Genomic DNA, 21,959 nt, shown 5'->3' on the forward strand with positions numbered 1-21,959 from the left:
CACAATGCCCCTGGCCTAGCATCATCCTGTGCTGCCACAGCTGCAAGAGCCCACTGAAAGGAAGGGCCCACCAGAAGGCACTTTCCCCTGCCCCCCTTCAAACCTAGACAAAGCCCTGCCTCCTGGGTTTCCATCAATTAATTAATTAATTAAATTTGTATACCACCCTTCAGCTGAAGATCACAGGGCAGTTCAAATGCAATATGTCAGCCAACAGGAAATTGGATTGGAGAACATGGAACTGGGTGTGAATTAATGAATATTCAGTGGTACCTCAGGTTACGGACGCTTCAGGTTACAGACTCTGCTAACCCAGAAATAGTAGCTCGGGTTAAGAACTTTGCTTCAGGATGAGAACAGAAATCACGCCACGGCAGCAGGAGGCCCATTAGCTAAAGTGGTACCTCAGCTTAAGAACAGTTTCAGGTTAAGAACGGACCTCCAGAATGAATTAAGTTCTTAACCCGAGGTACCACTGTACAATAAATAAATAAGTATGAACTACTGTGAGGCCACCTGAGCCTCAAGCAACAGCCATGGATCCAGAAATACCCACAAGCTGAGTACCCATCTCTTCAGAGGAAGTGAAACTCCAGCAAAAGCAGGCAACCTTCCATCCATCTGGTCTGCAGAACTAACAGTGCCTCAGTCTCATCTGAATTGAGCTTCAGAAATATAATAGGAGGTAGAGAGGCAAGGCAATCATATGATTATTTGTGTGTTGGGAGGGAATAGTGCTTTTATAACTTACTGGTGCAGTAAGGTTCAAGGTAACCCACAGATATTGCTAGGAACTTTATGAAACTCATACTTTATTTGAGTGTATAACAGAAATTTTAAATATTTGTATACTTGTACTTTTGCCTGTTTGTTTCATGTTAACTGGATTAACTGTAAATAATGCAAATACATAAGTACCAGTTGCTTGGCTGGTATTTTCATGCCCTGATTGTGGTCTTCCTAGAACCAGATTGCCCATCATGAGATTGAGGATACCTGACAACATGGAACTTTTGTCTGACCCAGCTGGGCTCCCCTTATATTCTTCTATCCCCAGAATTGGATATTCTATCTCTGGAGAGGGATTATTAATTTCATTATTCTGCCTAATATGGCAGGAGGGACTTCCATTGGCAGTTTTTTAGGCAGAAGGAGCTTTCCATGGGTGGGCAAAGGAAAATGTCTCAAGAATGGCTTGGTAGGCTAGGCAGATTGTTTTGAACACCACTTCTGGAGTGAGTCCCACTAGGGACTCCCACTAGGAGTGAGTCCCACTAGGGCCTTCCTAAAACATCCTGTAAATCTAAACTTTAAGAAATCACTGAAACTGAATGTTAACTGACAATGTTAGGTCTTTGAGAAGGGGATTCTTTTTCATTGAAACTGTATTCTTGGTGAGAATATTTGTATTTGCATCTTGTGAGTTTTTCCCTAATCTACTACAATGCAAGTTATTGTGTTGTCTGAGTTTCTTTTTCAACAGAGCAGCTGGTTTTCTTTTCCTTTTTTTAAAAAAATCTGTACTGAGAAGAAGTTGTTAGATACCCGTCTGTCTCACTACCTCCTCAAGGAAGTGCATCATTAAGTTCTCACATAATGCTAAGCCAAAGCAAGGATTAGTGTGTGAGCATGCATGTGTGCAGGTTTCTGGAAAGGAGATGGTGGACATTGCATTTCTCCCTCAGTCCTCCTGCTGCCACACCACCTAGGCTAAGCCATGGTTTGACTTAACACGTCATTCAAACATGGTAGCGGAGCAGCAGTAGGGCCAAGTGAAGAGTGCAGTGGCTGTAGTCTTCTGTCTGGGATCCCACATGCGTTTGTGCTAAGCCATGGTTTGGCTTAACGTTATGTACAAACCAAGTCAATTTCAAGGCAAAGCAGAATGAAATTTCTTCATGCCTGCTACCCTGTTTGTAATGGCACAGATCTTCTGGTCTAGAAAAGGATTACAACCCTCAAGGACAGTAGTGCTGTTCCTCAAATTAGGACTCTCAGAAGAAATTATTTGCACAAATTCAGATTGCATTTGTCCAGCTCAGTCCCCCCCCCTCGAGTATAAAGCATGCAATACATACACTCTGCATTAATTTGTTAGGATCAAATTTGGTTACAGTGGTGAAGACTGTTGTTTGGAATGATGAGTGTCGGAAAAGATGCAGTAGAAAAGGTTTAATAGTAGGATCCATGGGGGGGGGAGGTGGGAAGTCCAGAGATTCGGAGGAATCTGTAAATGTGGATGTGAATGGTTGTATTGTTATAATTATATACTTGTAAAATAAAAAAAAAACTATTTCAAAAAAAAAAAAAGACTGTTGAACTAGGACTAGAGAGACCCAAGTTTAAATTCCTCTCATCCACCATATAACTCAATGGGCAACTTTTGCCTGATAATTCTTTCTGACAAACCTACCTCACAGGGCTGTTGTGAGGGGAAAATCAGGGAGGAGAACAATGAGCTCCTTGGAGTAGGGATGGACTAAAATGGAAATAAATGCAAGTAAGCATGTGGAGTTCTATGCTTACGTCAGAAGGCCTATGAGGCCACCACCTTGCTGAAGCAAATAAGATCCAGGTCTGGCCACTGTCTGGATGGGGCAACATGTACATTTTCAGCCCCATGATGGGAAAAAAGGTTGCATATCAATGCAAGAGAATCGGGTAAATGAAAGAGTGAAAACAGACATTTGCAGCAAAGTTACCCAGCATGTGCCTGAATGCACCAAGTGCAATATGCCAGCCAAATCAGCTTTTTATCCATTTATTATATATACAGAGCAGCAGTAGCAGCAAGTAATCAAGGGCACATGTACTTGGCTGTGACTAAAGTTATCCCCCTGGATGAGAACAAATCAGTGAGAGGGCGATATATTTTTCTGGGTTGCTGGTGCTGTGGTTATTTTCCCTGCTGAGTGGTCATAGTATTCGTGGATCAGTAGAGTATGCCTCTGAACACCATTCACTAAGAATCACAAGTGGCCAAAGCGTGGCTGCAGTCGGGTCCTGCTTGTGAGCTGCTCATTGGGCTTCTGGCTGAGCAATGTGAGAACCTATGCTGGACTAGATGGGCCTTGGGCCTGATCCCAGCAGGTCTCTTCTTATGTTCTTGATTGAGGACGAATTGGTTTTAATAAATTCAGTGTTGTTTGTTCACCTGGGAATATCTAATTATGAGGGGCTTGTGATGAGTTGGCTATGAAAAACAGTCCCCTATCTTATTTTGGTCCCTGCGTTCAGAAAATGTGATGCCTTGAGGCAGATGGGAATGATTCCTCTTTACAGCTCCTGAGCGGGCTTCGTAGGCCGTAGGGACACACAGCAGCAGCAGCAACACCTGCGACGTTTGCTGGGCGCTGTTGGCTCGCCAGGGGCGCTGAGGGCGCGGCTCCGTTGCTGCCTCCCGCCTCCCAGGGCAGCGTCGGGAGGCGGGAGTTCCCGTGTGTTTCGTCCGGGGAGCGAGGTTCACCTGGGCTGCTTCCAGACAGCGAGCGCGAGGAAGTGGCCGCGCTGGGCTGAGGCCACGCGGTTTGGGCGCTATGAGGGGAGCCAAGCGCAGAAAGGAGAAGGGAGAGGTCGGAGGAGGAGGCGCCCGGACGTGACTGAGCCGCTCCGAGAGAGCCGTGCGGGCGCCTTACGGAGGAGTCCGCCCAGGCGAGTTCGGGGGGGGGGGGCATCGACTGCCCCCTCGGGAAGGGAGCCTTCGTGGGAGATGGACCCGCGAGGCTGGCCCTGCCTCATTTGCAGCTGCCTCTTCTGGTCAGGTAAGGAAAGGGGACCTCCTCTCGTCCGGGGCTTCCCGGGGTTCCTTCTGGGAGCGGCCGGCCAGAAGCTGGCCAGAAGCTTTCCCTCGGAATTGGGACGAGATTTCTCTGCGCCTCCCGCGCACGTGTCCGGCTGCTCCGTTGCTATATTTCGAAAAGTAAAATTCCTGACACAGCCGCAAAGTTGTTGAGTGTTTTTTTTTTTAGGAAACCACCCAATTGTTTGGGAACAAACCCAGATTTTAAGCTACTTGAGCTGTTTCGCCACCTGGGATTTTCCGGACCTATGGCAAGCCCGGAGTCATCAGAAGGCGGGGGCGAGGGAACCAGTGAGATTTATAAAATATTAGTAGAAATGGAGGATCAAGAAGGTCAATTAAAAGGGGTGTGGGGAAAGGGGATGACAGGGCAGATAGTCAAAGCTGGAGGAAAATATGGGGGAAAGTATGGGTTGAAAATGTTGTCCATAGGAATAAAAGAAAACTATCATAAATTAGTTTGGAGAAGGTATCTAGCACTGGTCAAATTAAATCAAATAAACAATGAATATTCGATGTTATGTTGGAGGGGATGCCAGGAAACTGGGAATTATGTTCACATGAGGTGGGGGTGTAAATATGTACATTTTGGGGGGCAAAGGGTGTTTAAGGAAATAACAGGGTTATCACTGGGTTAAAAGTGATTGAAAGTCCAGAGGTAGCATTACTTACGATGGGGTGGAAGGTTCGCAGGCTATGAAGCATTTGCTCACGAATTTATTGACAGCAGCACAAATTATTATAGCTAGGAAGTAGAAGGGGCAAGCGGAATATAAAATGGAATACATTAGTACCTCGCGTTACATAACCCTCTGTTTACGTAAACTTTAGGTTGCGAATGCGGCAAACCCTGAAGTATTTTTCTGGGTTTTGCCGAGCTTGCATGCGCAGAAGCGATCCACAGGTTGCGGAAACCTTGGGATCCAACCGGACCTCCGGAACGGATCCCATCTGCAGAGGTACCACTGTAATGGTATAAAGAGGTATATTAGTATGGTACAAGGAGGTGTAATGGTATGTTAATGATAAATTAACAAGTGCCTTTAAGGTAAGACAGCGAACATGCAGGAGAAATGATTCTGAGGAGATATGGAAGGTGTTTGTAGAATTTTTACTGTTAAAACACAAAAAGGTGGGTGGGGATGAGATCAAAGGCAGATTGGAGGCTCCCAGGCAATGGTTTGTTGTCGTAGCCTGCTGTGCACACATGTTGATGCACACGGCTGACGGTGTGTATACACGGAGCCTCAGAAACACATAGGGGTGTTTTTGCACAGGGCGCTTCTTCTGTGGGTCTTGCTGCTGCTGAGAACTAAGCCATAGTCTGGCATAGCATTGCACCTGAACTCAGGTTCTGGTTTGTTTCTTTCCCATGAACCATAACCAAGGTTTGTTCTTGACTCATTTTTTAAAAAAACAAACAATGAGCCTGGATTTGGAAGCAATGCTAAGTTAGACTGCAACTTGTTTCCTGGAAGCTCATCAGGAGCAGGAGAGGAGTGAAGCACCAGCAGTTTCAGCTGTGTGCACCGATACGTATGCAATGCATTCCCATTTAAACCATAGTTTAACTATGATTTAAGTTCATTCAGACCAGTCCTTCAAAGTGAAAGATATAGGATCTGGTTGCAATAATGAAACAAAAGTGTAATAATGATCTTTTTCACTTTTGCGTTGGTTGCCATAAAGTGACCAGGCATTTCATGCAGGCAAGTGGACTTGCTGGACAGGTTGCTCTGTTCCTCCTTTGTGCTTGGCAAATAAACCAAATAGACAGCTGGAGGAGGGAGTCCTCTTCCATGCCCAGCATAGGAATGCAGTTTTATATCCCTGCCCTGCCAGCTCTCAACAAGGTAGTTTGCATGTCAGTAACTTTTGTTGGCTTTTTTACAAGCAGCTGTGAATTAACATGGTTTACAAGTCAGATTGGCACCGTTGTTTAGGAAACATATAAAGAAGTATCAATGGGAAACTGATTTAAATCGGTTTCTCTCGTCTCCCCCCCCCCCTTGGAGATCTAAATAATTGCTCTAAATCAATCCACTCGGCTTAGACGGTGACCAGACACACCCTATAGAAACTCCAGTGCCTGTCATAGTTGGATGGAACAGCTGTAGCTTTCGTGAAACTTAAATCAGTTTTTTAGGTCACACTGTGCCTTACATTAAACAATTTTAAAGAAACGTGTTTGACACTGTCACCGTACGTTTGAAGAAAAAGCAGTTCACCAGCAGTTGTTGCTGGTGCAATCAAGCAGTAAATATGACTTTCTCCTCGCTTCCTTTGACCTGCACTGGAAGCTAGAATGATGCAGGTGAGGGTGAAACACACACAGCCATGAAGCCCCCTGGAGTACACACTCACCCTCCCAGTTTTTCCTCCTTTGAGCTGTGCCGCTTGGTAGGGAAGGAAGTTAGCAAACAAGACAAGTTACTACTCAATCCCATCTCTCGCTCATCCTCTTTGGACACAGCAGCAGTGAGGATGAGGTGCATGGAGCTGCCTAAAGAGAGTGCAAATAGCTACCTCTGCCCAGTTGCTTGCCCCCCCCCCCCACCAGCAGTGCAGCATAGCTGGTTGGTTGTGGAAATCTCATCTTTGCTGGCTTCCCTGTGCTCTCCATGTTAGTGGTGCAAGAACAGGCACTGGGCCTAAGGAGCCCAATCCTCTTCTCCATCCTCTTGTTGCCCAGTGAGAGAGGGCAGGTGATCAAGTAGTCCTCTCTTCTGGAGTAGCTGCTGCCTCCACATATTTGTTCAGCGTTCCTCTTTCACTTGCAGTCAACACTTCCTCTGATGCCTTACCTATTCTTTCCAACTGGAAGTCTCTTCCTGATCACACATCCTCTCTCTTTGGGTAACACAGCAGGAAGGATTGAGCTCAAGGGTGTCATTCACAGCGAGTGAGCAAGCAAAGCAAAACAGTTGGTGGCTGCTCCTCAAGAAAGTGCTGCCTCATTGCCTTACTCACCCATGCTTTGTCTATTATTGGATAGCACTGGGTTCATCATGCCTCTGAATGTCTGTTCCTGGGGATTACAGGTGGGCTGAGTGCTGTTGTACTCATGTCCAAATACTTGCAGGCTTCCCACACATCTGGTTGGCTGCTGTGGGAACAGGATGCTGTGGATTAGATGGCCTGACTCAGCAGATTAAGTTCTTAGGGAAATACAGGTGGTAAAATAGACATCCCTTTTGGGGAATTCCCTTTTGCTGAAGTGGCATACCACCATTAATGCAAGTCTGGATCCAAGCCATAGTTCAGTGTATGTGATGAAACTAGAAGGAAACACACTAAAATATGTGAAAGAACACCAAGCAATAGAAGCAATAGAAAGCAATAGAAAGCTGTGATTGATACTTTCATAGGAATGTTACTAAAACCAAGTGTCTTTTTTAATTAGCAATATAACTGTAGGTGTACAGCTCATAACTGAACAACAGCGTCAGTAATTAGAATGTATTTTCTCATTGCACTATTTGGGACAATATAGTCATATAGAAGTTGTGTAGAACATGTTAGATTGCACACAGTACTGACTTCCTTTATACAATCAAGATTCAGGTAGTATATGGGCTTGGTACCTCAGGTTTTAATTGGGTTAATTTTTGGTTTCTCCCCATCTTTTATTCACCTGCATGAACCCACACTTCCTTTCTTTGCCATAGTCTGGATGAAGAGTTCTAGAAAATCTGAGCGTTGGCATACTATCTTGTGAAAGTTTGACTGGCCTAATAAAGATGTTGCCCTAATATGGATTTTGGAATTTTTCTTATGGGCTACACAGCCATCTTTCTTTCTTTTTTTTAATCTTAGGGTTGTTAGTTCTGATGCAACCATCCATTTCTCATAGATAACAAAATTTGACTACACACACCCTGATTGATAGTTGTGAAATTTTCCTATAATAGGCGGATAGATGCTGTTTACAATGTGATTAAACAAATTCATGGAGAACAAATCCAGTCATGGTTCTTCTCAGTGAAGTCAGCTGAATGGAATGCCTGTGTAAAGGAATGAAAGAGGATTGATATTTCGATCGTGCTCTGATTATAAGGTTCTCAGAGGCACCTTGTTGTCCACAGCTGGAGATGGAATGATCAACTCCCTGTCTGATCCAAGAAGACAGTTCTTATGTTAACAAATCAAAGGCTGGAGTGAGATTAGAACTGCTTATTTTTTCATAGCCCAGTGTGTAAACTGGCAAGCACCTAACTGTTCATTATAGCTGCATGCTACTGAAAGTCATGTTGAAAACATTGCTGGCTCCAGGGTTTCATGGGGTTTTTTGAAGGGAGATGGGGATTACTGGTTTGTTTTGTTTTTGTTCAGGTTTTTATTATGTATTTTGTATTTTTATCCTGTGTTTTTATCCTGTGAACCGCCCTGAGATCTTGGGACGAAGAGTGGTATACAGATTTAAATGGGCATACATCCTTCTTGCCACTGCCCAGTCATCTGTTGTCTTCCTCTGTGTCCAACCAGTCAGCCCAATGGAAGAGTGAAAGATGAATGGAGGCAGCGGTTCCTTCTCATTCAGTCAGTGCTCGGGGAGGGCATGGGGATAGGCAGCAACAGCAAGGAAGAGAACCAGCAGGATAGGGAGACTGTGATGCTTGACAAGGGGCCCTCTGCTAGAGTGTGAGCCTCAGCAGGTGCCAGACAATGCTGACGCCTGATTCCATTCCCACTTGTAAGGCAAAACAGATGAGTTTGGATCTCTTTATTCTATGCAGATAGTGGCATAGCATAGTTCATTCTGCATCTTGCATTCATAGTTGTAGAAAGTTCTTTCATATGGAAACTTCTAGAGCCAAACATCTTTGAATCCCACATTTTTGTGTACATTACCAAGAATACATTGCAATTGCTTTTACCCAGTAATTAAACCACTGTGAACAAAAATATTGTATAATGCTCTGTATTGTTAATTCACAGTACTTAATAAAAGTGGTCTTGCACTGGAAAGGTAATGTAGTTGGTACATTTTGTTCATTTAAATCCTGCTGAAATAAGTGGAATTTCAGCCTTCACCAGCTTTCATATATCTTGGATTACAACACCCATCTGCCCCCCAACCAGCACAGCTGTAAGGTATAGTCCAATCACCAGGTTGTCAGAGGCTAACTTAAAAATGCCAAACTACTAGGTTGTGGCACTGCTTCTTGCTCGGCTGGATGGAGGGTAGCTAGGGGTATGTGTGTGTAGAAACTTGACTACTGTACAAAGGAAGAATTCCCATTCATTGCTCTGTTAACTTTTGCCTCTGGCCATGCCCACCAATGGCATGTGGCCCCTGGGAGGTTGCCCAGAAGGGGAGTGTGGCCCTCAGACTTTAAAAAGGTACTCCAGCCCTGGTTTATGCCACACTTAATGGTACTGATCAGAAAGATATAAGGAGGAAAGTGAAATTGCCTCATAAGATCAGGGTAATAGATATATTTCTTTTGCTATATTGTAATGACCTGCAGTTGTTATAGGCAATGAATCCAAGAGCTGAAATAACGAGATCAACATTAAAATACCTTTTGAAGATCATTTTTATCCACTCTGAAAATAATGGAACATTTTCTAGTTTCAGTTTTGTGGCAACTAAGATAAGTTGAAAAACATACAAAGGACAGGGAAGGACAGCCATGCACCATGAACTAACTGATGAGTGTAATATAATATGATTCATTCTCGAGTCATAGCACTTGAACAATCATGGTATTTTACAAGATTGAGTAAACTGATACTGAAAATTCACTGCTGATCAAATGCATTTTCAGACTGCAATTGAACTATTTCACAACATATATTACCATATATTATTGTATTTTACTTTAAAAAAAACCCCTCTGTTTTCTGCCTTCTAGTTAAAAAACAAAAGTTTCAGTAAGTATTGACAGAAATCAGCTCATAAATCGTAAAAGGGAGTTACAAGTCACCCTTCAGCCATCTATGCAGCCCTTGACTCTAAGAAAAATGCTAAAGCTTCACAAAGAGATGTTTGTTCAGCCCTTGCTGGATAACCTCCAGTTGAAGCCTTTTGTAGACCACTTTCATAGTGAAAAAAGATTTCCTAATATATAACCAAATTCTATTTTCCTGTAACATATATGCCACAATTCATTGGTCTCTTCTGAGTATGCTTCTTCTTGCTTCTCTCTGCCAAATGGCAGGGCTGGCTGCTCTGCGTTTTGTATTCAGTAATGCTGGTTAACTACTTTTATATTCTATATTTCTGACATCCTTGATATGATGCTTTCTTCCATCTTTCAATATTCCTTATTACATATCCCTGTGTTTTCTTCCATCTTCCTTCAATCCTTCTCTGATTTAAATGTGACCTTCCTTCCATACCTTCATTTTCTGAATAAATTTATCATGCTGTAAATCTCAGAACCAAAAATAACACAACAGGTGAGGTGATACAGATGAGGTTGTATCTTAATAAAGAAGTAGCAACAATAACAAATGAATGGTGACGATTTAGAACAGCCTTTGCCAACGTGGTGCCCACCAGATGTTTTAGACTATACATCCCGTCAACCCTAGCCACCCTTGCTGGCTGGAACTGATGAGAGCTGTAGTCCAAACATCTGGAGGGCACCAGGTTGGGGAAGAGTGCTTTAAGAGTAGGAGGATTAATAAGCTTGGTATACAGCAAAACAATAGTGTCCCCTGCACTAGCACTACTTGGGCTTAGGATCCTGTCTGCTCATGATTATTCTAAAGATCACCTCTTAGTCTTTCTTTTGACTGCTGCTGTTATGGAGATAGCCAGATGTTGGAAAACCGGTGATGAAAACATTGATTCTTGGTATAACAGACTATGGTCAATAGCATTGGCTGAGAAACTAACATGCCAGGTGAGAGTGGCAAAGAGCAAACACAATCCATATACCTTTTATGACATATGGCAAACGTTTGTTGAATACATCAATTGTTCAGACTGTGGCAGGAATCCACCCAGCACTCATGGGGAAATGTAGTGTGATCTCTTAGAGTAATCAAATTAAACTTTAACACATGGCATGATAAAATTCTGTAATTTTATCAGGACAAATTACTTGTTGTTTACTGTTGTAACAATTGTTTTCTCAATATTTATCTTCTGTACCATGAAAATAAATAAAAACAGTATTTTTAAAAAAGCGTAGGAGGAAAGAATTAACCACATTTGTATCCTCAATTGTTTAAATACATTTTCCCAACCAGTGAAATAAATTCAAGGCTGCATACCGGTATTTAAACAGCATATCATGTTTGTATTTACAGTGCATGGGATGGTACCAGAACCTCAGAATGTAAGACTTCATTCAGTTATGTTCGACACTTTTCTCCAGTGGGATCCACCTAATTTTCACAAAGGAAGCATGACTTACACAGTTCAGTATAAAGTGTATGTGTGAGTGAAATGGCTTATAATTTTGATGGTTTATTTTAAGGGCACAATCATATGATCTATGGAAGGGTATCCCAGAGGCCATAGAATAAAGCAAATCTTCTTTGTCAACAGCTAGCTCCCCTCCCCAGAGACCCCCTTCTTGTAGTTGTGGAGACTTCCACAGCCACCCCTCCCCCTGTTATGGATGCTTTGGTGCAAGGGAGGGCAAAAGGAATGTGCCAGGGTTTGTGGAGCCCTTGGCCAAAGTTTCCTGTGTTGGGCACCTTTCTCTATCACTGGTCCCTGGTGACTGCTGTGGAGGCAGCACTTTAAAAAGTGTGCTATGGCTAGGTCTAGGCACCCTATTGATTTCTCACTGTGTCCCAGAGATGCTGGGACAGGGGGATAAAGGGGAATTAAAGGATAGCTTGATGCAGCCACTCAGCACTGTGGAGGCTAGCCTGGGAGTGGGGAGATAAGGGGCTCCAGAGCAGTCATCGCTACTGGGCTCTGTAAGGGCACTGGGAGCTGCCCAAGGATACCACATGATAGATGTTTCAAATGATGCATTGATTATACAAGAGTAAGAATTGAAAATGAATTGTTGCCCGAAATGAGAGAGAGAGAGAGAGAGATATTCTTTCCTCAATAACACATTGATTTTCTTTCCATTTTTACAGGTATGGAAATGGGTTCACTGATTTATGCCAAAGAACTGACGTCACAAAGTGCAATATTTCAAGTATCCCTATACATGGTAGTTACATTGTAAGAGTTAGAACTGAAGTTGAGGAGGAGCGATCAAACTGGGTAAACATCACCTTCACACCATTCAGTGACAGTAAGTGAAGATTCAAGTTCACTGGAATATTATTTTTAAAGGTTGTGTTGTCTGGCTTAACAATATGGTTTCTTTAGAACAACATCATGGTGATGGGTTAGTTAGGGCCAATTAGAGCAAAGAAAAAGGCACAGGGTGATATCTACCTAAGTATGCTCAGTGGACTCAGCTTATGTTGGATACTGTGCATAAGTTCCAAGACCATGTTCAACTTAGTAAACTGTCTGTGTTTTTCATAGACTATGAGAGTTTCCCATGGACAACCTTTGCTCTGATTTGGCACACTCCTAGGATTCCGCTCCTTTGCTTGTACAGCTTCCTGTGGGCCTCTTTGGCTTGTTGTGCCCTTTGGAATAGTTTCACTTTTCATTTTAGTTTCCATTTATCTGATTTACCTGGATTACTTCACCCAAAGTACTCTTTCAGCAGCTAGCTTTATAAGCCCACAACCACAGGTTCCCGATCAGTGTTCCCAAAGTATTAATAATTTGATCCCATTTATTTGTCCACTTAAACAGTTGTATGCTATCTGCAAACTTTCTCTATAGATCTTACCCTGAAGGCACTCCCCTTCCTACACCCACGCTCTGAATAAAAAAAGCAGGGTATTTCCCTGCTGTGTTTGAACAGTGCACTGACAAAGGCTTGTGAAAGCTAAATCAAAATAGCTATGTCAAAATACTGGAGGGTTGGGGTGGGGACATGGCCCCACAGTCATTTTCACATTCTTTCTCTCAAGCTAGTGTTACTAATTGCAGTTTCGGAATATTATGATGGTTAGCTTGTTGGTGAGCATAAAATGTGACACGCATTTGGACCTTTTTATAACCAAAATAAATACTTCTGAAACCATTCAAATGCTATTGGAACCAGAGAATAAGTGGGCCTGTATAGATTTTATTTCTTCATTTCTGAATCCAAAAAGCAGTTGCAGGCATTATTTCTTGGTAACTGATTCGCAAGGCATCCATTAAGAAACAACTAGAGGTAGCTGAGGTGCTTTGAGAGGAAGTGCAGATCATTTATGATATAATGAGAAATATGGTGTGCTTGATTATACTCTGTCATAAAGCTTCAAAAAACATATGTAGACTATGACCCCAGACCTTTCCTGGGAAAATCCACAAGAAATCTGTTCTCAGTCATGGACATAGAAATTTGGTACAGTAGCCATAGCAATGAAGCTGCTTATAAGATAAATAATAATAATAATAAATTTTATTTATATCCCGCCCTCCCCAGCCGAAGCCGGGCTCAGGGCGGCTAACAACACTAAAACAATACAACATTATAAAACATTATAAAAATGAGTTAAAAACAAAATTAATGGCAACCATAAGCTAAAGTCTTGAAAAGATTGCCAAAGGAGGGAGTCAGGCTGCGCCCTAACAAAAGGCCAGGTGGAACAGCTCTGTCTTGCAGGCCCTGCGGAAAGATGTCAAGTCCTGCAGGGCCCTTGTCTCTTGTGACAGAGCGTTCCACCAGGTTGGAGCCGCAGCCGAAAAAGCCCTGGCTCTGGTTGAGGCCAGCCTAACCTCTCTGTGGCTTGGGACCTTCAAGGTGTTTTTATTTGAAGACCGTAAGTTCCTCTGTGGGGCATACCAGGAGAGGCGGTCCCGTAGGTACGAGGGCCCTAGGCCGTATAGGGCTTTGAAGGTTAAAACCAGCACCTTAAACCTGATCCTGTACTCCACCGGGAGCCAGTGCAGCTTGTATAGCACCGGATGAATGTGATCTCTAAGCGAAGACCCCGTAAGGAGTCTCGCTGCGGCATTCTGCACCCGTTGGAGTTTCTGGGTCAGTCTCAAGGGCAGCCCCACGTAGAGCGAGTTACAATAATCCAGTCTGGAGGTGACCGTCGCGTGGATCACAGTGGCTAGGTCAGGGCGAGAGAGGTAAGGAGCCAACTGCTTAGCTTGGCGGAGATGAAAAAATGCCGCCTTTGTTATAGCTGCAATCTGCGCCTCCATAGAGAGGGAGGTATCGAAGATTACACCCAAACTCTTAACGGATGGTGCTGGCACTAATTGCACCCCCGCAAGAGATGGGAGTTGCCCCCTCAGTCCCAAGTCGTCCCGTCCCAGCCAGAGGACCTCTGTCTTCGAAGGATTTAACTTCAACCGGCTCCCACGAAACCATCCAGCCACAGCCTCCAAGCATCTGATCAGTGTGTCTGGGGCCGAGTCCGGGTGGCCGTCCATCAACAGATAGAGTTGGGTGTCATCAGCATACTGATGGCAGCCCAGCCCAAAACTCCGGACAAGCTGGGCGAGGGGGCGCATAAAGATGTTAAAAAGCATCGGGGAGAGTATTGCACCCTGGGGCACACCACACACCAAGGAGTGGCGGGATGACAATTCCCCCCCAAGCGCCACCCTCTGTCCCCGACCAGAGAGAAACGAGCGCAGCCATTGAAGGACTGTGCCCTGGATCCCCACGTCGGCAAGGCGGTGGTCTAGGAGTTCGTGATCGACCATGTCGAAGGCTGCTGACAGGTCTAGAAGAATCAGCAGCCCCGACCCGCCTCGATCCAGCTGCCTGCGGAGATCATCTGTTAGGGCGACCAGAGCCGTCTCGGTCCCATGACCAGCGCGGAAGCCGGACTGGAATGGATCCAGAGCTGATGTTTCATCCAGAAACCTACCAAGCTGTTCAGCAACCGCTCTCTCAATCACCTTACCCAGGAATGGAAGATTCGAAACCGGGCGGTAATTGGATAGATCTAAAGGATCTAATGATGTTTTCTTTAAGAGCGGGCGCACCACTGCCTCCTTCAGTTCCCCTGGGAATGTCCCAGCGCCAAGAGACAAATTGATGATATCCCCCAGGGGGCCCCGCACCTCGTCTGGACACGCTCTAATCAGCCAGGACGGGCACGGGTCGAGAGGACAGGTGGTGGGCTTTCCAGCTCGGAGGAGTCTGTCCACATCAGCTGGGGATATCCAGTCAAAGTGGTCTAATACTGAACCCGAGGACAGTCGAGGGGCCTCCAGTTCCTTTATTGTATCCAAATTGGCAGGGAGGTCATGGCGGAGCAACAAGACCTTCTCCGCAAAAAAGCTCGCGAATGCCTCACAGCATTTTGGTAGAGGCATTTTGGTAGAGCACAGTCGATTAATGCATAAACTATCAGTCCCTCAAAATTAAGCACCATTCTTATTCATGTTTAACAAACTGAACCTGCATCCATCTGTTCAACAGAGACGATGTAACCTCAAAAGAAGTTGAAAAGATGAGGCAATGAAAACATTCCATACACCTGCTTTTGTTCTTAGCAAAAGCAGAAATAACATAGTGTTCTTATGGTGCCACAACTATTCAGGTGCCACTTCCTGCCCTCATCCTTGGTCTTCCCTAGTGTTTCATTCTATATAAAATGCTTTCTTGTGCTTTCTCATGTGAATAAAAAGCAAACTTTTTATATGATGTACTGCATATTTAAATGGATCTAAGAGCAAAGTAAAAACAAACAAATTTGTTAACTTTTGTTTACCTCCACTTCATTTAGCAATCATTGAACCACCTGCTGTACAAGCTGAAGCTACAACACCCGGGGTCTTGATTGTACAAATCACAGACCCACTTGTTTCTAGAGATGGTGGCAAATATTCCATAAAACATTTTTATGGCCATGGTTTTGTGACTTACAAGATGCGAATTTGGAAGAAAGATTATGATGGTGAACAGGTAGAGTGAATCTGTTATGGTGATTAAATATGTTGCTACATAAACAAGTACAGGAAAGCTTTAGTGAGTTCTGTGTCTCAAAAACTTAAACCTGATCATTAGATAGCACTGACAGGGTCAACCAGGCTACGTTAGTTTCTAAGTAAGTTTTCCAGTAGGAGTCTGTCTATTCTCTTCTACTAGCATTCGATTACTGGTACAGAAGTGTGCTGCTGGTAGTGATTTGTAATGAGTGATTTGTAGGATGGGAGAATCAGGCCTCTCTAAGATAAGGATTTAGCACCTTATTCTTTCATCACTGGGAAGGGTTGAAAAGGGACAGCATCCTTTGCCATATGTTTTTTGACGTACAGAAACCTTAAGCTGTGGCACAAAACAATAAGAGGTTTTGTAGGAAGTGGGTCAGAGCCAGTAGGCTCCAGCTAGCTTTCCAAGCATAGCCTTCTGATTTAAGGTAAAGGGCAGGACCTAGAAAGGAGGATAGGATTGTGCTGTGAAGATTCTCATTTGTCAATTTCCTACTTTCATACTAGGTTAGATATGTGAATATAACACAGTCTTCTAAAACATTGCCTGATCTGGATCCTGGGACAACATATTGCCTTCAGGCTCAAGCATTTATTGTTGAATTAAATAAAAATGGGGACTGGAGTAACGCTTTATGTATCACTACAACTGACAATGGTAATATTTAATGGATTGAATACCTATTCATAAAGGACATTTTTAAAGTCTGTACTCTTTCTCCACCCCACACCCCACTTATTGATTGAATTAAAGTGAAACCTCACTGATTTGTGCTTAGATTTATATAAAACATCTAGGCTAGTCCTATGCATGGTCGGTCACTCACAAATAAATCCTTCTGAATTTCATGTCATTTACACTCAAGTAAGTGAGCATGAGCTAAGAATCTCGGTTTTAATACTTCAGTTTTGTGCTCCTTGGTATTGTTAAGCACATCCAAACTAGGAAGAACTAGGGCATCTTCCTACTGAAGCAAAAACAAACATCTGATTTGGGCCATAGGGTCAGCACTTGCCAATCTGAGATTTTGACCAAGTCATTTTTGAATACACTTAATGGCTACTAGACATAGCGGCTATGTTCTTTCTCCACTGTCCGGCAGTATAGCTCTGAATGCCAGCTGCTGGGGATCAAAAGTGGGAAGAATGCTGTTGGGCTCATCTCCTGCTTTCAGGCTTCCCATAGGCATCTGGTTGGCCACTATGAGAACAGGTTGCAGGACCAGATGCCCACAGAGCTGATCTAGACTCTTGTGTTCTTAATGCATATGCCCTTTCACATGCCAGTGGAATGTTAACATGCAGGTGTCCTCATGATGTCAGCAGTTGAATGGACCACCCAGCACACTTGGTAACTGCATTTAAGTTTGTCCAGGTGCACATGAAAAGCTTACGTGCATAAGGACTTTACCCATGGTCCATGCCCTATAACATGTCAGGCCTCTCGGACTTTGATTTGAAGGCACAACAAATTATTATATAGAACAGAAGAACTCTACATCTGAAAATGGCTGGCTAAAATGAGACAAGCTTACAACAGACCAAATTTTATTTTCATTTCTTCTGTGCCCCTATCAATATAAATATTGTCTTAGTTGTAATTTTTTATTGTGGATTGTCTTATGAAACAGGAAAGTGAGGGGTTGGAGAATATGTACCTCTATGATCTATTCCAAAAGGAATTAACAGTTTCTTTCCCTCCCCCCCCCCCATGTAGGTATAAATACAGTGCAGCTGACTATTATCCTGCTAACAGTGTTGGCTTTGTTACCTTTCATCTGCTTTATGATTTTACATGTTTATCGACGGGCCAAATACATCTTCTTACCTTCGTATTATTTACCACAACATTTCATAGAGGTTTGTTCATTTGTACTTTACAGTTTACTTAAGAATCTGTTGCTAAAACTAATTAAAAACTCAATCCATCCATTAACCAATTATTCTCCATGGAGATCCAAGATATGTAAATATAAGTACAACCCTCTATAGTTTCGGTTTGTTTAAGCCCAGTTAAAAAAAAAAAAATCATGGGAAAGCTGCAATAATGTGGTCATTTTTCCTTCACTGGTGTATCATAATCCTTTCTTCTGAATGTCCCATCAGATGGTGACACTCACTGAAGTTCTCTACGGTGTCAAAATGTACCATTATCTCACCAAATTGCTCTTTGTGAGGCACAAAGAAGCTGCTCATTTCAGATATGACTGAACAGTGCACTTTGACTATATGCATACGGCTGGGGGCCAGTGGGGGAATGGGACTCCAATGGCTACATTGAGCCCCATGCAGATCCTCTTCCACATATGGATGAATAATACCTACTATTTATTTGCCCACTGTACTTCAGTTTAAGAATTTCTTCCATGATGCTGACCCCTCAAAAATAATAGTTTATAGTTTATCTGTAACTTGAGGGTAAGAAAAAGCATTGAGATTTTGAGATTCTTAGAATTGTAATGGACAGTTAGTCACCTGGATTAATGTTTTAGGCTTTCCTGACAACCAGAAAATAGGAAATTTGTATGCCTGGTTTAAAGCGTCTCTTAAAAGCAGCAGGAATGATCAGAAAAAAACAAGTTCCTTCATCTTTCTTCTCTTTTTTTCCCTCCCAGTTTTTAAGCAAGCCTTTTTACAGTTCTCAGTTTCTTGCATCTCAGTCACAAGGAGAAGAACAGGCCTATGACAAGATAATTGTCCTTTCAGAGGAGTCAAAAAACGATAATGAATCTGAGGAACAAATGAGAAATGCAAAGCAGCTGTTCCAAGGTTCTCATGAAGAAATCCTTAGGCCAAAAGAAGTTTCAGATTTTACGCCTCTGGTACACTCTTAAAAGTGGAAGAAAAAAACGTGGAAAGTGTGTTTTGAAGGCGGTTGGTGGCACCTTCAAGGAAGCAACAAACACCTTGCACATTACAGATTTAAAACTGTTAACTTTGTCAACATTATCTTTCAAAACTATATTTATTCTGTTATAATATATTTTTAAAGAATCTTGTAAATACAAATTATCTATTTTAAAGATTTATTTTTATATATATTGAAGCCTTAATTTTAGAACAAACTATCAATGAAGTATTAGTTAAGCAAGTTCACTCATATCAAAATTGTGAAGTTCCAAATCTTTTATTACAAGTGGATTTGTGCATTGTGTAGAAGAGTTCAAATTCATTATGAGAAACATACTGGGATTTATAAAATAATGATGCTCCCATAGTATTACGTTTTCTGATCCATATTTGCTTTAAACTGTGTCTGTATTCAAGAACACCATCATACATAGGATCTAGGTAAGAACATCTATCCCTGTAAGCAAACTCCTCTGTGCATCTCACTTGCTGGATTGGGTATAAATCTGATGTACATCTTGTATAGCTGGCATCTATCTACACAGCATTGTTTTCAATGCGATTTGCATTACAAGATGCTTTCCCAACCTTATTCTGGCGCATCCAATTGCATCTTTTAAAGGCACAAATAGAGTTGGGTTGGGATTGCAGTCTTCACACCATGATCCAGCTAGATACATATGTTCACAGTAGCATGTTTCCATATGTTCTGAATGTTAGCTATATAATGAACACCAATTAGTGTTGCGCATGCAAAGCCAGGGCCTGAGAGGAGTAAAGGCTGAAGCCAGCCAACTATCCACTGTCCTGTCTCACTATGTCCCTGAACAAGATGATTTTTGGCTATTGCTGAGCCCTGGAAACATAGCTCCTGGGCTTGGCTTTTCAACCTGGGGATACGTGTGCAACGGCTCAGTTTCTCGTATGTGTAGCTGGATTTTTTTGCAAAGACATGCCTAAATCCCTTTTCAATAGAACCTAGGGCTCATTCATACTTCTGCTTGTCCCACCGTTTTCCCTGGGAAACCCATCTGTCTACTACTGAATTGGAGCAAATTGGGTTTTCTCTGGATTGACATTTGTTCCGATCTAGCACGAAAGAGCAGGGTTTTCAGAGAAAAGCAGTGGAGCAAAAGCAAAATCACTTGGATCCGTGCCTAGAAAGCACAGAACAAGTGGAAAACCACTCAGACACATGCTTTCTATACATGGGACAAATGGAAGTGTGGACGAGTCCTTAGTCATTATGAACTTCCACTGGATTCCAATACACAGAGGTAATCTCCATTTATTTAGACTGTAGTACTATGCACCTGTGAGATGCAGGTGGCAAGCCTAGGACTTGCCAATCAGAAGGTCAGCAGTTCGAATCCCTGTGACGGGGTGAGCTCCCGTTGCTCGGTTCCTGCTCCTACCAACCTAGCAGTTCGAAAGCATGTCAAAGTGCAAGTAGATAAATAGGTACCGCTCCAGCGGGAAGGTAAACGGCATTTCCGTGCGCTGCTCTGGTTCGCCAGAAGCGGCTTAGTCATGCTTGCCACATGACCCGGAAGCTGTACACCAGCTCCCTCGGCCAATAAAGCGAGATTAGCGCCGCAACCCCAGAGTCGGTCATGACTGGACCTAATGGTCAGGGGTCCCTTTACCTTTACCTTTACTATGCACCTTTACCTTTACTAAGCCCCACTGAACTTTGCAGAATTTACTTCTGAGTGGTTGTGTAGAAGTGCACTTTGTATGGCATAGCTGCTTGATCTTAATTGGTTTTTTTTACCGTTTTAAATAGTTGTTTTTAGCCTTTTTACTGAGAATTTTATTGTTTTATTCTTTTTGTAAATAACCTCAAGGTTTTATTACAACACTTATATGCATATAAGTGTTTTGAAATAAATGCACACTGTTTTAGAGACAAAGCAATGTTTTATGACAAATGTGCAGAAGAGGACATTTATTTATTTTAAAATATTTGGCATGTATTTCAATTTTTAATTATGGTACCTGACCTCCTATTTTGATTGAATAAGTGTATGGAAGCCTTTCAGAAGTTCTCTCTCAATCCTTCCTGAAGCTGATTAATAGTTACATTTGGGATGCAATGCTCAAATCTAACAAATTTAACAATTCATACCCTTACTCATATTAGTGATTAAAATACAATCAATATAGTGTTCTGATCTAGCAGGAAGATTTAACCGGCTACTTATATTTGTATGTATTGCTATTGGCCTTTGAAATTAGATCAACTACTTGCTATGCCTGTATTGGAGACGAATTTGAGAAATCTGCAGATGACATTTGTTTTCCAATTGTACTTTCATAACAGAATAGACAGGCGAAGACAACTGGTGCAAGAAAACTTATTGGGAAAATACTTTGAAACTCCCCACAATTCTTAACATGTTTCATGTCTGTGTTGTTCCCCATGGGAAGCAGAATTATATGTAATTTTTATTATTATTTAAATTTGTATAGTGCTTTTCCATATAAATGTATGGAACATATTAGAGGGAGCTCAAAGTTCCCGCTACCTGGAACACTTGTGCATTAGTTATGTAGCTGCTATTTTTGTAGCCCCAGTACTTGGTGGCTGGAACAGAGTTTCTTCCTGAAACCAGTATCGGGTGCAATGAGATCTTTTCCAAAAATGCCAACACAGGCTTCCTTTGCCCTTCAACTTCTCGCTCATTAGGGGTGCTTTCGTCTCAAAGGGACCATCACAGAACTTTCAAATGTATTCCAACTGAATGAGGACGTTTGGTTTATACAGTTCTCGTGGTGTTTCTGAAGGATTTTTGGCTAATAAGAATTGAACTTCATTCAAATTTGAGTCCCGCTCCCTTTCTGCGAAGGGAATCCCCCTATCATGAAACGCACCGTTGCTGCGTCAAAGGCAGTTAATAATAATAATAATAATAATAATAATAATAATAATAATAATTTATATCGCGCCCATCTGGCTGGGCTTCCCCAGCCACTCTGGGCGGCTTCCAAAAAAATATTAAAATACTGATACATCAAACATTAAAAGCTTCCCTAAACAGGGCTAGCTTCAGATGTCTTCTAAAAGTCTGGTAGTTGTTGTTCTCTTTGACATCTGGTGGGAGGGCTTCCACAGGGAGGGCGTCACTACCGAGAAGGCCCTCTGCCTGGTTCCCTGTAACTTGGCTTCTCGCAGTGAGGGAACCATCAGAAGGCCCTCGGCGCTGGACCTCAGTGTCCGGGCAGAACGATGGGGGTGGAGACGCTCCTTCAGATATACTGGACCGAGGCCGTTTATGATATCCCCGCCCTTCTCTCCCACCTGCGCCCTTCCAAAAGCCCCCAAACCAGCTTCCGTCTAACCCGCAAAAACGAGGAGGGATCTGCTCTGCAAGGTTTTATCTC

General features: G+C 42.8%; 1 protein-coding gene across 4 annotated transcripts; it reads left to right on the forward strand.

The window, feature by feature from the left end:
• Positions 1-3,350: 3,350 nt before the first annotated feature.
• On the forward strand, positions 3,351-18,748 carry IL10RB (interleukin 10 receptor subunit beta). Of its 4 annotated transcripts, none has more exons than XM_081859303.1 (7): positions 3,351-3,761; positions 11,063-11,192; positions 11,852-12,012; positions 15,521-15,699; positions 16,233-16,383; positions 17,443-17,585; positions 18,341-18,748. In XM_081859303.1, the coding sequence occupies exons 1-7, from the start codon at positions 3,710-3,712 to the stop codon at positions 18,557-18,559; spliced, it is 1,035 nt and encodes a 344-aa protein (XP_081715429.1). In that variant the 5' UTR covers positions 3,351-3,709; the 3' UTR covers positions 18,560-18,748. The 4 variants fall into 4 exon arrangements, with proteins under 4 accessions (XP_081715429.1, XP_081715430.1, XP_081715427.1 ...); XM_081859304.1 differs by having other exon boundaries at positions 3,356-3,761; positions 11,063-11,091; XM_081859301.1 differs by lacking the exon at positions 3,351-3,761 and adding an exon at positions 4,244-4,758.
• The last annotated feature ends 3,211 nt before the right edge of the window (positions 18,749-21,959 follow it).

This window comes from Podarcis erhardii (assembly GCF_964252035.2).
Source record: "Podarcis erhardii genome assembly, chromosome: 4".
NCBI classification, from domain to species: Eukaryota; Metazoa; Chordata; class Lepidosauria; order Squamata; family Lacertidae; genus Podarcis; species Podarcis erhardii.